General features: G+C 45.3%; 1 protein-coding gene across 2 annotated transcripts in view; it reads right to left on the bottom strand.

Moving 5' to 3' along the window:
• Positions 1-14,597, bottom strand: part of bcas1 (brain enriched myelin associated protein 1) — a 187,070-nt gene that overhangs the window by 144,808 nt on the left and 27,665 nt on the right. For both annotated transcript variants that reach the window (XM_070896043.1, XM_070896042.1), the window contains exon 2: positions 7,516-7,597. In XM_070896043.1, the coding sequence (XP_070752144.1) occupies positions 7,516-7,587 (72 nt within the window). In that variant the 5' untranslated portion in view covers positions 7,588-7,597. The remainder of the gene's footprint in view (positions 1-7,515; positions 7,598-14,597) is intronic.

The following is a 14,597-nucleotide window of genomic DNA, read 5'->3' as shown; positions in this document are numbered from 1 at the left end:
ATATCCTTGCTTATAATCCTGAACTCACTCAAAATAATTCTATTTTACACAAAATATATGTAGATAATTAAACACATGACAATGGATTAACTCATGAGAGTAATACAATCTTTGTGACATAATAGCTGAAGAATTACAGCATCTAAACAGCATTAACAAATGTTATGCCAATACATGATAAATATTCACAAACTATCCAGAATGGTGGAAAAATGCTATTTGCTCCCATATCTTTTCCAAACCCTTTGTTTGCCTTCTATGGTTCCTGTTCTACTGCTCCCCAATAACAAGCAATCCACAACTATAAAAAAAAGAGCACATTCAATTTACCTACAGTCATACGTATCAAGCTGGGTGGCTGCTTTGCCAACTGATCAGAAACATACTTCACAAACAAGACACTGCGGGCCTGCCTTTCAAACTACACCCTGGTTATAGGGTCGTAAATCGGTGGAAGTCTCTGCCCCGAAGAGCTGTGTCATTGACTATACTTAAGATGGAGATGGACTGTTTTTTGAACGATAAGGGAGGAGCCATTACTGATGAGCAAAACTGTCACTGCAGCACACAAAACAGCAGAACAGCAGTTAAAGGGGCAGAGGTGCTCCTATGAAGAATCTCGGCCACAGTTTCTGTAAGCCTCGACCAAAATTGAGCCGAGGTTTACTCGGCCCCCTCCCTCACTTGGGGTCATTACCTCTGCTGCCCAGGCTTACTGCTACCTTCCAGCAGGCAGTCATGGGAAATGGCGATAACTGGGGCAGATTAGAGGGAAATGGCCTGAGAGCCCAGGCCCCATCAGCCTGCCGGCATTTACATACATAAGGTGGGTAAAAGTGTAGTCACTACAAGTGATTTTTATCTTGATTGGGCTTGTTAAGCCTGCCCAGCACATTTCCCTGCCAATTAAAAGGAAGTGGGTCTGACAACATCATTAAATGACATGTTCATTCCGTTTTCCTTAAAGGGACCATGTGCACATTGATTTTGGCAATTGTGCTGTCAGTGTTCTACAGCATTGAACTGCTGCAATCACTGACGAGCACAGCAAAAAAGTGCACGGTGCACCCAGGCTCTCCCATGACTCCCTGCATATTATGCAGGGAGTCACAGCACACAGTGGGTAGAAGAGACCTCCCCAGGAGACCAACTCAGCACATTGCACAGGATGGCTCCAGCAGGGATGTCAGCAGGACCAGGCTGCAGTGGCGTAAACCTTTCAATGATCTCAGTAGATCACAAAACATTACTGCAAAGCCACACTCATTCTCATCCTGCTGTGCCACTCATCACATCCCCATCACTCTGCCTTACCTACCCTACTCTTGCACATCCTTCCTCACACCAACTTACCTTGCACCTCCACCCATCCCTCTCTCTCTACCTACATTATCACTTCCCCATCTCACTAGCCACCCCTCACACTCACCCTCATCCTTGTCCAATAATACCAACTAACAACACACAAGTGTAGGCACTTTGGTGTTATCACCAATGTTCATGTAAAGTATCTGTTAATGTGTTATCAAACATTGATTTGTGTGCACCTTTGGAAGTGGCTTAGTGAGTTGCAGTGAATGGTGAGACATATGCAATGGTGATGAGTATGAAAGGAATGGCTTGGGCATTACAGGGATGCTTTATGATGCTGGGGTGGGGTGGGGCCAACCTGCTGTCAATCATTTCTATTTTGACAACTTACCCGTCTCCGGTCGCGCCCTCTCAGCACCAGTAAAATTCCATTGCGACTATTTGCACTGTGTTTTTTCTGACCTTCTGCGCCTGGATCCTCTGGACCCCATCCCCGATGCCTCCCGTCCGAAACCAGAACCGGAAATGGGACCCCGAACCGGAGGTGGGCATCACAATTGACCACGTTGTTCCTCCAAGCCTCCGACCGAGCTGCGAGCTGCGCTGCTGATCCTCCGAGTCTCTGAACGAGCGAGGAGAGAGATACAGGGGTGGGGAGGAGAGGAAGAAAGAGAGAGAGATGGGGGGTGGGGGTGAGAGAGAGAGATGGGGAAGTGGGAGCGGAGATTGGAGAGGAGAGAGGGAACACAGGGAAGACGTATCATGTTCTTCCAACCTCTTTACACCCACACCCAATTTCTTGTAAAGCTCGGTGCGTGTGTTACAAGGGATATCATTGGAGTGGATGAAATCCGGAAGTCACGAAACTGTCATTATTCACTTCATACCCAATAACCTGTTAACAATCCGTGACCCACACACAATGCCCCATTTATGACGGGTGTGGGGGTGGGGGGGGGGGGGTAAGGTCATGAACTTGGGCTGGGGGGGATGAGTAAGGAACTTGGGCTGGGGGAGGCATGCACTTGGGCTGGGGTAAGGCGGAGGCATGCAATTAGGTTCAGGTAAGGGATTTCGGCTGGAAATTGGGAGGCTTTTGCTGGGTTGGTGGAGGTCTATCCTCTCTGGTTTCGAAAGTCAGAATGGATCGAATTACAATTTGCCAAGTCACTCAGAACTTGGGCTGGACAGTTCCAGTTACACATTCCAGAGAAATTTCTGGGTGTGGCTTATCCTCCAAGGGGACCAATCAGCAATCAGGTCATTTGATAATGGAGAGCCAATCAGAGGCAATGTGGCTATTTTCACAACTGCAAATAATTGTGTCCGTAAAATTTGGGCCATGGTTTTTGTTGCATGAATGAAGGCAATCTCCATTACTTGTGAATTGTGTAATCAGATTCACTTAGTGATTGTAAATAGTTCCAAACTGCTGGATGCATATAACGAATCCTGTCATCTTTTCTATCCTTTCAGAGCATTTACTTCTTTATTGTGGACAAACACAACACACAGCATTTATACACATTCATTCATTATAGCAGCAGTTCAAAGCCTTTTCTTACATAGAAACATAGAAAATAGGTGCAGGAGTAGGCCATTCAGCCCTTCTACCTGCACCGCCATTCAATGAGTTCATGGCTGAACATGAAACTTCAGTACCCCATTCCTGCTTTCTCGCCATACCCCTTGATCCCCCAAGTAGTAAGGACTTCATCGAACTCCCTTTTGAATATATTTAGTGAATTGGCCTCAACTACTTTCTGTGGTAGAGAATTCCACAGGTTCACCACTCTCTGGGTGAAGAAGTTTCTCCTCATCTCGGTCCTAAATGGCTTACCCCTTATCCTTAGACTGTGACCCCTGGTTCTGGACTTCCCCAACATTGGGAACATTCTTCCTGCATCTAACCTGTCTAAACCCGTCAGAATTTTAAACGTTTCTATGAGGTCCCCTCTCATTCTTCTGAACTCCAGTGAATACAAGCCCAGTTGATCCAGTCTTTCTTGATAGGTCAGTCCCACCATCCCGGGAATCAGTCTGGTGAATCTTCGTTGCACTCCCTCAATAGCAAGAATGTCCTTCCTCAAGTTAGGAGACCAAAACTGTACACAATACTCCAGGTGTGGCTCACCAAGGCCCTGTACAACTGTAGCAACACCTCCCTGCCCCTGTACTCAAATCCCCTCGCTATGAAGGCCAACATGCCATTTGCTTTCTTAACTGCCTGCTGTACCTGCATGCCAACCTTCAATGACTGATGTACCATGACACCCAGGTCTCGTTGCACCTCCCCTTTTCCTAATCTGTCACCATTCAGATAATAGTCTGTCTCTCTGTTTTTACCACCAAAGTGGATAACCTCACATTTATCCACATTATACTTCATCTGCCATGCATTTGCCCACTCACCTAACCTATCCAAGTCACTCTGCAGCTTCATAGAATCCTCCTCGCAGCTCACACTGCCACCCAATTTAGTGTCATCCGCAAATTTGGAGATACTACATTTAATCCCCTCGTCTAAATCATTAATGTACAATGTAAACAGCTGGGGCCCCAGCACAGAACCTTGCGGTACCCCACTAGTCACTGCCTGCCATTCTGAAAAGTACCCATTTACTCCTACTCTTTGCTTCCTGTCTGACAACCAGTTCTCAATCCACGTCAGCACACTACCCCCAATCCCATGTGCTTTAACTTTGCACATTAATCTCTTGTGTGGGACCTTGTCGAAAGCCTTCTGAAAGTCCAAATATACCACATCAACTGGTTCTCCCTTGTCCACTCTACTGGAAACATCCTCAAAAAATTCCAGAAGATTTGTCAAGCATGATTTCCCTTTCACAAATCCATGTTGACTTGGACCTATCATGTCACCATTTTCCAAATGCGCTGCTATGACATCCTTAATAATTGATTCCATCATTTTACCCACTACTGAGGTCAGGCTGACCGGTCTATAATTCCCTGTTTTCTCTCTCCCTCCTTTTTTAAAAAGTGGGGTTACATTGGCTACCCTCCACTCGATAGGAACTGATCCAGAGTCAATGGAATGTTGGAAAATGACTGTCAATGCATCCACTATTTCCAAGGCCACCTCCTTAAGTACTCTGGGATGCAGTCCATCAGGCCCTGGGGATTTATCGGCCTTCAATCCCATCAATTTCCCCAACACAATTTCCCGACTAATAAAGATTTCCCTCAGTTCCTCCTCCTTACTAGACCCGCTGACCCCTTTTATATCAGTACTTTCTTATAAAATATGTTTTACACATATATATATATAGATATATAAAAAACAGCCTTATGTTTATTTTCTGTACCAATTTTAATTATTAATTATTGCACTGTATATAATTCGGGGCCAAAATTAGCTTAAATAAAAGATCAAACGTAAGTATTTAATTCAAACTGCCAATGTAGTTTTATTCCCAATATTATAATAATAATCATAATAACTTTTATTTATATAGCGCCTTTAACGTAGTAAAACGTCCCAAGGCACTTCACAACAGTGTTACAGACAAACAGATAAATTTGACAGAAGAAATTAAGGCAGATGTTCAAAAGCTTGTTTAAAGTGATAGGTTTTAACAAGCATCTTAAAGGAGGAAAGAGAGTTAGAGAGGCTGATTTTATGTTGACTATTAGATGAATTTTTGTTTTGTATGTAGTCTCTGTATGTCTTGTGAATTTAACAATAAAGAATAAAAGAATTCAAACTAAATCAGACAGATCAAATTTTAAATATGCATAGGAACTTCAAAAATCAGGTTCTATTTCAGATGAATTAACAACATAAGCAGAGATTAAAAACAAGTGAAAATATATTTTCAGTTTCCCAAAGTAAACTATTATTTAAGTGCCGTTGTTTCTAAGTGTTATACTGTGATTAAATACTGTCAGAGGGAAAAGCTGATAAAGATGAATGTCTGCCTGTCATAAATCAGCTGACTGCTATTTGCAGTTGTGAATATTATTCGCTCAATATAAATCAAGATAAATGAAGCGAGCCATTCAGCCAATCCTAGCTGATCCGTCAGGCAACGAGCTACAATCACCCCTCACAGGATCCAGCGTTCAACACTTGCTTAAATGATTTCAAAGTTTATCTCCACTATCCCACCCAGAAGTCCATTCCTTGGGCGGTCATTGGGAACTTGATGAAGTTATTCCTCTGCGCATACAGTGCAGTCGTGACCTGCCAAATGCAGACATGTGTTACATGTTGAGAGATGGCGCACACATCGCCAGTTGTAGCTTGAAACAATCCCAAGGCATAGAAGGAAAGTTCAGCTGTAACCTTCACTTCAACTGACAAATCAGTCCTCCTGATGCTTCTCGGCTGTAAGTCTGGTCTCAGCAACTCACAGATCTCACAGACAACTTCTCTGCGGACACAATCAGCATTACTCAGGTCCAGGTACGAACACCTGACTCAAAATTGCCGATGTGGGTAAAGCCTCCTGCCCAGCCGCCTACGGGTTCTGATGTTCCTGATGTGATGAGCTCTAATCAATTGTCTCCTACATAGCACCATGATGCAGAACACTCGCAAAAGGTGTGGCATTGATATTATTGCTCCCATAATTAAAGTTAAACTTTCAAAGAAGGTCAAAATGACAGGAAAGCAGGCAGCACAGCACAGGTTCACAGTTCTGTGTCTCTCTCTCTCCCTCCCCCCAAGGTATATATGTGGACCACACCCAAAAGGTCTTTTGTCCTCTCCCCCTCCCCCCTTGAGTCATGTGACCTCTCTCTCTTCCTCCTCCTCCACCCCTTTGAGTCTTGTGACCTCTCTCTCCTCTCTCCCTCTCCTCCCCCCCCGCCCCCGAAGCCTCTCCGTTTGCTTGCTGCAGCCTGTCCGGTGAGTTTGCTTCCTGCAGCCTGTTGTGCTCCGATGTCGGCAGTTCAATGGCTCCTGCCCCTATCCAGGCAGAGTGGCCTCCTGCACCAGCCAACCCGCTGCCTTCCCGGGCCAAGTTTTCAGATGAAGGTAGGACTTTGTTCTATTTTTTATTTCTTCTTGAATGCTTATTACTTTTTGTGATTTGTTTAGTGCTTTGTAAGTCTTGGTGCAAGGTCCTCTCCGCTTCCCTTCCCGCCCCTATCCCAGGCCGATTAGTCTCCGATGTACCTATCTACGCTGATTTCTTAACTCTCCGCAATGGTATTCTGAAGTGGCCACATACGCGGGCCTAAGTAGATTTGGAATAACTATTAGCTGGCCAAAGTGGCCTAATTGGCCAAAACTGGCGTAGGTGGCTGGTAATGCCCCCTTTTGAGAAAAAAAATCTAAACTAAAAAAATCCTAACTAACTCACTTACACTGGCGCAAATTGAATGTGCAAAATGGGGATTTTTAAGATACTCCAGAAAAATCAAGTTGCTCCAAAAAAGACGGAGCAACTCCTGGCCAAAATTGAGCCCTATGTATGGTCAATCTTTGCATGAAGGAGAACATCCTGATGTCAGTCCAAATTTGCCTTTCACTAGTTTGAACCTGTGCCCTTGTCCTATTGTTAAAGACAATTCAAAGTCGTGTTATAAATATCTTTTCTGTCATTACTATATTATTCACCCTTATGAGACACCCCCATCACCTCCTTTCAAGGTTGAAAAGTCCAAGATTTCCTCAATCCTCTGACACCATAATTCTTCTCTGAGCTACCCCCAGGGGGAAAAGGTCTCCTTGTGTCTTGCTGACCAAAACTGGACACAATAGGCAGAAGTTCAACTTCGGCGCGGGTTGTAAAACGGCTGGTAACAAACAGCCTATCCACTATCGTCAGTTTTACATTCTCGCTGTAAGTTCTGCCCAATGCGTAAGGCATAGTGTAACTGAAACACTGTACAGATTTGGCATGATTTTCCTGACTCTACTGTTTTAACTATATAGTTCAGCATCCCATTAGCTTTGTTGTGCTGTTCTGCAATGACTGGATATGTTAAGCCCTGAGTCTACCAATGGCTCTAGATCCCTTTCAATTTCATCTTATGCTATTTCAGCAGCATTCCTGGAGCACATGCCACTCAGTTTTTATTCCTTATGATGCCACATGAAGGTCACAATATTGATTTAAAACATTTATTACAGACATGCTTTAACATGTCGCTCCTTGAATATAACACTGCGAAATTAAAATAAACACACGTAAAAATATGAATTGAAGAAAGATGATAAATTGATACTAGCATTACCGTGGTCTGTTCCAATGCTGAGGATTCCGCCACAGAGTCACTCAAATGTTCATGTGATACTGCATTACCCATGGTGAATATACTGTTTAAATACAAAATCAGAATGAAAATTTATTCATTTCAAATCACGCACAATTTAAATTTTGCGATGCAAATACGGGCGAGAAATAACAGTAGTAATAAAATGAAAATAGCACAGACCCACACATTACAAGGAACGATGGAAAATGGAAAATATTACTGTGAGTAAGAAAATAAACTATGTACATCTTGCACTGTTATGAATCCTACTCAACAAGAAAAGCAAATAATGCAAGTAAACTTTCAGGAGATAAAACTCGGTGAAACTTCTTTCTAGCCCTTTCTAATGTAATCCAGAAAAACATCAGATATCAAGCTAAACATTAGTACCTGTGTATTCATTCCTGACCACCTAAATTCCGCAGTCAAGTATGTGGTCCCACCAACATTGACAACTTATTCCTTTCAGTGGAAGAACCATTGCGCAGGTCGGTCGGTGATGTCCTAACTCTTCAAGTTTAGAGCCAGTTTCGCCAGCCGATCTTTGCTGTTTCAGGCTCTTTTGGTATTTTAAATCGTTCAGGAATCAGGCTGTTCACAAATCTAATATGTTTCAAACATTGCAAAATATGCGTGTTTCAGGAGAAGTTGTGCACATGCTCCGCCTCCTTGGATGGCATAGAGTGCAGTGTAACGTGTACAGGTCTGTGTCAATCACTACAGTGTACAGAATGCAGTGTAACAGCAGTGTATAAGTCTGTGTCTATCACTACAGTCTTGCAGTCCTCCAAGTGGCCAGCAAGCACGCTAATATTAATTTTAACAACGAATAATCGTCTCTGCTGCAGCAACACCATGAGCAGCAGCACAAAATACCTATTTATTCTAATTAGTAAATGTATTTTTTAAACTTCGTCCCACCAGGCCCCTGTGTGGCCTTCCTATCTGGCCTCCACCTTCCCCAGAAGCAGTGGTTCCAGTATCAGGCCCAGGACTGATCCACTCTCAAAACCCCTCAATTCAAAATTAACTATTTTATTCATAATTGTATAAGCGAGAAGAGAGTTATGTGAGTGTGTATGTGTGTAATTCAGTGTCAGTAAATGTGAGGTACCATGTAGTATATTTTGTTTAAAAAAGTAAGAATTGTACTTTGAATAGAGGAAAGTTGGGTGATGTGGAAGAGTGGAGGCATTTGCTGGTTGAGGTTCACAAGATATTAAAAGCAACATCTCAAGTGATAACGCCATTTAAAGAAAACTAGTGGAACACCGAATTTTATGGAAAGAAAGACTTGTAGTTATATCGCGCCTTTCACGACCACCGGGTGTTTCAAAGCACTTTACAGCGAATGAAGTACTTTTGGAGTGTAGTTACTGTTGTAAAGAGGTATAGAATACAAGAGTTCAGATGTAATAATAAATTTATATAAACGTGAGTAAGACCGCAGTTGGAATACTGTGTGCAGTTTGGGTTCCATACTAAAGGACACATGTTGAGGCAACAGACAGGGTACAGCACAGAGTTGCTAGATGCTGCCTGGTATGAGAAAATTAAATGTAAGCAAAGATTTGAAAAATTGGTATTGTTTCATTCGCAGAAAAAATACTGGGTGATTTGATAGAGGTGTTAAAATTCTGATGGGATGGGACAGGGTAGACAGAAACAAACTGTTTCCAGTGACCGAAGGTGCAGTGTATCTGTAAAGCATGCACTCCCATGTTCCGCCACCAGAGAGAGCATCCCCTGTAGTCCCAAGGGATCCCAGCATCCCTTGGGAGCACTGTATATAAGCCGGCCCCGAAGGCCTGTTCCTCACTCTGGAGTGTCTTAATAAAGATTGAGGTCACTGTTACTTTAACCTCCCTGTGTGCAGTCTCATCTGTGTTAGGAACACAATAACTGGCGACGAGTACACGAATCCAACGCAAAGGTGCAGCAAACTGTGGTCATCCTGGAGAAGTTCTCAGAGGGTGAGGACTGGGAAGCCTATGTCGAACAGCTAGACCAGTACTTTGTAGCCAACGAGCTGGACGGAGAAGGAAACACTGCAAAAAGGAGAGCGGTCTACCTCACGGTCTATGGGGCACTAATCTACAGCCTCATGAAGAATCTTCTGGCTCCGATGAAACCCACAGATAAGTCTGAGGTAGAGCGTGCTGATGGCGAGGTATCGGTTCTACATGTGCCAGCGATCTGAAGGTCAGGAAATGGTGAGCTACGTCGCCAACCTAAGGCGACTTGCAGGACAATGTGAGTTTGATGGCTACCTGGAGCAGATGCTCAGAGACTTTTTTGTACTGGGCATTGGCCACGAGACCATCCTACGAAAACTTTTGATTGTAGAGACACCGACCCTCAATAAGGCCATTGCGATAGCTCAGGCGTTTATGTCCACCAGTGATAACACCAAACAAATCTCTCAGCACACAAGTGCTAGCAATGTTCATAAATTAACTGGAACTGTGTTTGCGAGCAGAAATGTACAGGGCAGAACCCACGAGTCTGTAACTGCCAGCAGGCCTCAGGTGACCCAGATGACTCAGAGTCCGCAACAAAGGATGAATGCAAGGCAATTCACACCTTGTTGGCGTTGTGGAGGCTTCCATTCAGCCTATTCATGCTGCTTCAAAGAGTATGTTTGCAAGAGCTGTGGAACAATGGGACACCTCCAACAAGCTTTCAGACGAGCTGCAAGCTCTGCAAAGCCTGCTCATCACCACGTGGCAGAGGAAAATCGGTCAATGGTGGATCAAAGCAATTTCGAGCCTCAGAGAGAGAAGGCAGATACTGAAGTACACGGGGTGCACACATTTTTGACAAAATGTCCATCGGTAATGCTAAATGTAAAATTGAATGGCTTACCTGTAGCCATGGAACTGGACACTGGCCAATCCATCATGAGTAAAAAGATGTTTGAGAGACTGTGGTGCAACAAGGCACTCAGACCAGCCCTGAGCCCCATCCACATGAAAATGAAAACGTACACCAAAGAGCTCATCACTGTCCTGGGCAGTGCCATGGTCAAGGTCACCTACGAAGGCACGGTGCACGAACTGCCACTCTGGATTGTCCCGGGCGATGGCCCCACACTGCTTGGAAGGAGATGGCTGGGCAAAATCTGCTGGAACTGGGATGACATCCGAGTGCTATCACATGTCGATGAGGCCTCATGTACCCAGGTTCTTAACAAATTTCCTTCCCTTTCTCAGCCAGGCATTGTAAACGTTTCCGGGGCAAAGGTGCAGGTGCACTTGGTCCCAGAGGCATGACCCATTCACCACAAGGCGCGAGCGGTACCTCACATGATGAGGGAGAGACTGGAAATCAAGCTGGACAGGCTGCAACTCGAGGGCATCATCTCCCCAGTGGAATTCAGCAAGTGGGCCAGCCCAATTGTTCCAGTACTCAAAAGTGATTTGCGGCAATTATAAAGTAACTATTAATCGTTTCTCGCTACAGGACCAATACCCGCTACCTAAGGCAGATGACCTATTTGCAACGCTGGCAGGAGGCAAGATGTTCACCAAGCTCGACCTGACTTCGGTCTACATGACGCAGGAACTGGAGGAGTCTTCGAAGGGCCTCACCTGCATCAACACGCACAAGGGATTGCTCATCTACAACAGATGCCCGTTTGGAATTCGGTCGGCTGCAGCGATCTTCCAGAGAAACACGGAGAATCTACTCAAGTCGGTACCACGCACGGTGGTTTTTCAGGTCGACACATTGGTCACGGGTCGGGACACCGTCGAGCACCTACAAAACCTGGAGGAGGGCCTCCAGCGACTGGATCACGTAGGTCTGCGGCTGAAGAGGTCGAAATGCGTCTTCATAACAACAGAGTTTTTGGGGAGAAAGATCGCGGTGGATGGCATTCGGCCCACAGACGCCAAGACAGGGGCTATCAGGAACGCGCCCAGGCCACAGAACGTCACGGAGCTGCGGTCGTTCCTGGGACTCCTCAACTATTTTGGTAACTTCCTACTGGGGTTAAGCACCCTCTTAGAGTCCCTACATGTGTTATTGCGTAAAGGTGAGAACTGGGTATGGGGAAAAAAACAAGTAATTGCTTTTGAGAAAGCCAGAAACATTTTATGCTCCAACAAGCTGCTTGTATTGTATAACCCGTGTAAAAGACTTGTGCTAGCATGTGACGCGTCGTTGTACGGAGTCGGGTGTGTATTACAACAAGCTAACATTGCGGTGAAGTTGCAACCTTTCGCCCATGCCTCCAGGAGCTTGTCTAAGGCCGAGGGGGCCTACAGCATGATTGAGAAAGAGGCATCAGCGTGTGTGTTCGGGGTAAAGAAAATGCATCAGTACCTGTTTGGCCTCAAATTTGAGTTGGAAACCGATCACAAGCCCCTCATATCCCCGTTCGCTGAAAACAAGGGGATAAATACTAATGCCTCAGCCCGCATACAAAGGTGGGCACTCGCGCTATCAGCATATAACTATACCATCAGCCACAGGCCAGGCACCGAGAACTGTGCAGATGCTCTCAGTTGGCTATCATTGCCCACCACGGGGGTGGAAATAGCGCAGCCTCCAAACTTGTTGATGGTGGTGCAGCCCGCAGACTTGTTGATGGTCATGGAAGCATTTGAAAATGATAAATCACCTGTCACAGCCGACCAGATTAGAACTTGGACCAGCCAAGATCCTCTGCTGTCCCTAGTAAAAAAAACGTGTACTGCATGGGAGCTGGGCCAGCATCCCCATTGAAATGCAAGAGCTAATCAAGCCGTTCCAGTGGCAAAAGGACGAGCTATCCATTCAGGCAGACTGCCTGTTGTGGGGTAACCGCGTAGTGCTACCCAAAAAGGGCAGGGAGATGTTCATCTCGGATCTCCACAGCACACACCCGGGTATAGTAATGATGAAAGCAATAGCCAGATCCCACGTGTGGTGGCCCGGTATCGGCTCTGACTTAGAGTCCTGTGTACGGCAATGCAGCGTGTGCGCTCAGTTGAGCAACGCGCCCAGAGAGGCACCACTAAGTTTGTGGTCCTGGCCCGCCAGACCATGGTTGAGGATCCAAGTCGACCTATGCGGGTCCGTTTCTCAGTAAAATGTTCCTGGTGATGGTGGATGCTTTTTCAAAATGGATTGAATGTGAAATAATGTCGGGAAGCAACGCCACGCCACCATTGAAAGCCTGAGGGCCATGTTTGCCACCCACGGCCTGCCTGACATACTGGTCAGGGACAACGGGTCATGTTTCTCCAGTGCTGAATTTAAAGAATTCATGACCCGCAATGGGATCAAACATGTCACCTCAGCCCCGTTTAAACCAGCCTCCAATGGGCAGGCAGAGGGGGCAGTACAAATAATCAAACAGAGCCTTAAACAAGTCACAGAAGGCTCACTCCAAACTCGCCTGTCCCGAGTACTGCTCAGCTACCGCACGAGACCCCACTCACTCACAGGGGTGCCCCTGGCTGAGCTACTCATGAAAAGGACGCTTAAAACCAGACTCTTGTTGGTTCACCCCAATCTGCATGATCAGGTAGAGAGCAGGCGGCAGCAACAAAATGTAAACGATGGTCGCGCCACTGTGTCACGGGAAATTGATCTGAATGCCCCTGTGTATGTGCTAAACTCTGGTCCCAAGTGGATCGCGGGCACAGTGATAGCTAAAGAAGGGAGTAGGGTGTTTGTAGTCAAATTAGACAATGGACAAATTTGCAGAAAGCACCTGGACCAAACGAGGCTGCGGTTCACAGAGTGCCCTGAACAACCCACAGCAGACACCAGCTTTTTCGAGCCCAAAGGATCAATGACACCACCCCAGACCAGGAAATTGAACCCATCACGTCCAACAGCCCAGCAAGGCCAGGCTCACCCAGCAGCCCTGCAGCGCCAACAACACGCCAGCCCAGCAAGGGCACAGCCAACACACCAGAACAGACATTTGTACCGAGGCGGTCCACCAGAGAAAGAAAGGCTCCCGACCGCCTCACCTTGTAAATAGTTTTCACTTTGACTTTGGGGGGCGGAGTGATGTTGTGTATCTGTAAAGCATGCACTCCCATGTTCTGCCACCAGGGAGGGCATCCCAGCATCCCTTGGGAGCACTCTATATAAGCCGGCCCCTAAGGCCTGTTCCTCACTCTGGAGTGTCTTAATAAAGACTGAGGTCACTGTTACTTTAACCTCCCTGTATGCAGTCTCATCTGTGTTAGGAACACAATAGAAGGGATCTTGAACAAGGAGACATAGATAGAAAATTAAATATATGGAGGGTGATTTTCAACTTTGTCAGGGATCGGAAAGTGGAAGAACGGAAAGGAAAATTGAACGGCGTGTACGGCGGGTAGATGGTCCACTATTGGTAGATTTCCACCCGACAAATTCAAAATTGTAGAAATAAAAATTACACAGAGGGTTATGAGACTGTTGAATGCAATATTTGAGTTAGTGATTGAAACAAAGAGGAAAGAACTTGCATTTCTATAGCGCCTTTCACGACCTCAGGACGTTCCAAAACGTTTTACAGCCAATGCAGTACGTTTAAAGTGTAGACACCATTATAATCATTGAATCTTAGAATCTCACAGCACAGAAGGGGCCATTCAGCCCATCATGCCTATGCTGGCCCTTTCAAAGAGCTGTCCAATTTAGTCCCACACTCCAGCTTTCTCCTTATAACCCTACAAATTAGTTCTCTTCAAATACATGTCCAAAATAGGAATACAGGAAATGCAGAGATCATTTTGACATTTAAGAATAGGTTAGATATGTAGTTGAAGGAAATGGAAAAAATGGGATATGGGAACAGTATGGACACATGGGATTAGGACTAATGCTTGTGTGGAAGATAAAGTTCAACATGGTCTGACTGAGTCCAACATTTCAATGTTGTAACTTATTTGTAATCTATATAATCTTATGTTTTATTAAGCTGCTCTGTTAACAGATTGAGTCCGAATGTGAGACATGCAGAGCAGCAAAGGACATGGTCAGATGCAAAAGAGCTGGTCGTCTTTACTTATATTCTCATCTGGATAACCAATATACTCTCAACAAGTTATATTACATCAACTATTTGCGGCGGG

Source organism: Pristiophorus japonicus, chromosome 12 (assembly GCF_044704955.1).
Source record: "Pristiophorus japonicus isolate sPriJap1 chromosome 12, sPriJap1.hap1, whole genome shotgun sequence".
Classification (NCBI taxonomy): domain Eukaryota; kingdom Metazoa; phylum Chordata; class Chondrichthyes; family Pristiophoridae; genus Pristiophorus; species Pristiophorus japonicus.
Note: the sequence above shows the minus strand (reverse complement) of the source record. Positions and strands in the feature narration are given on the sequence as shown.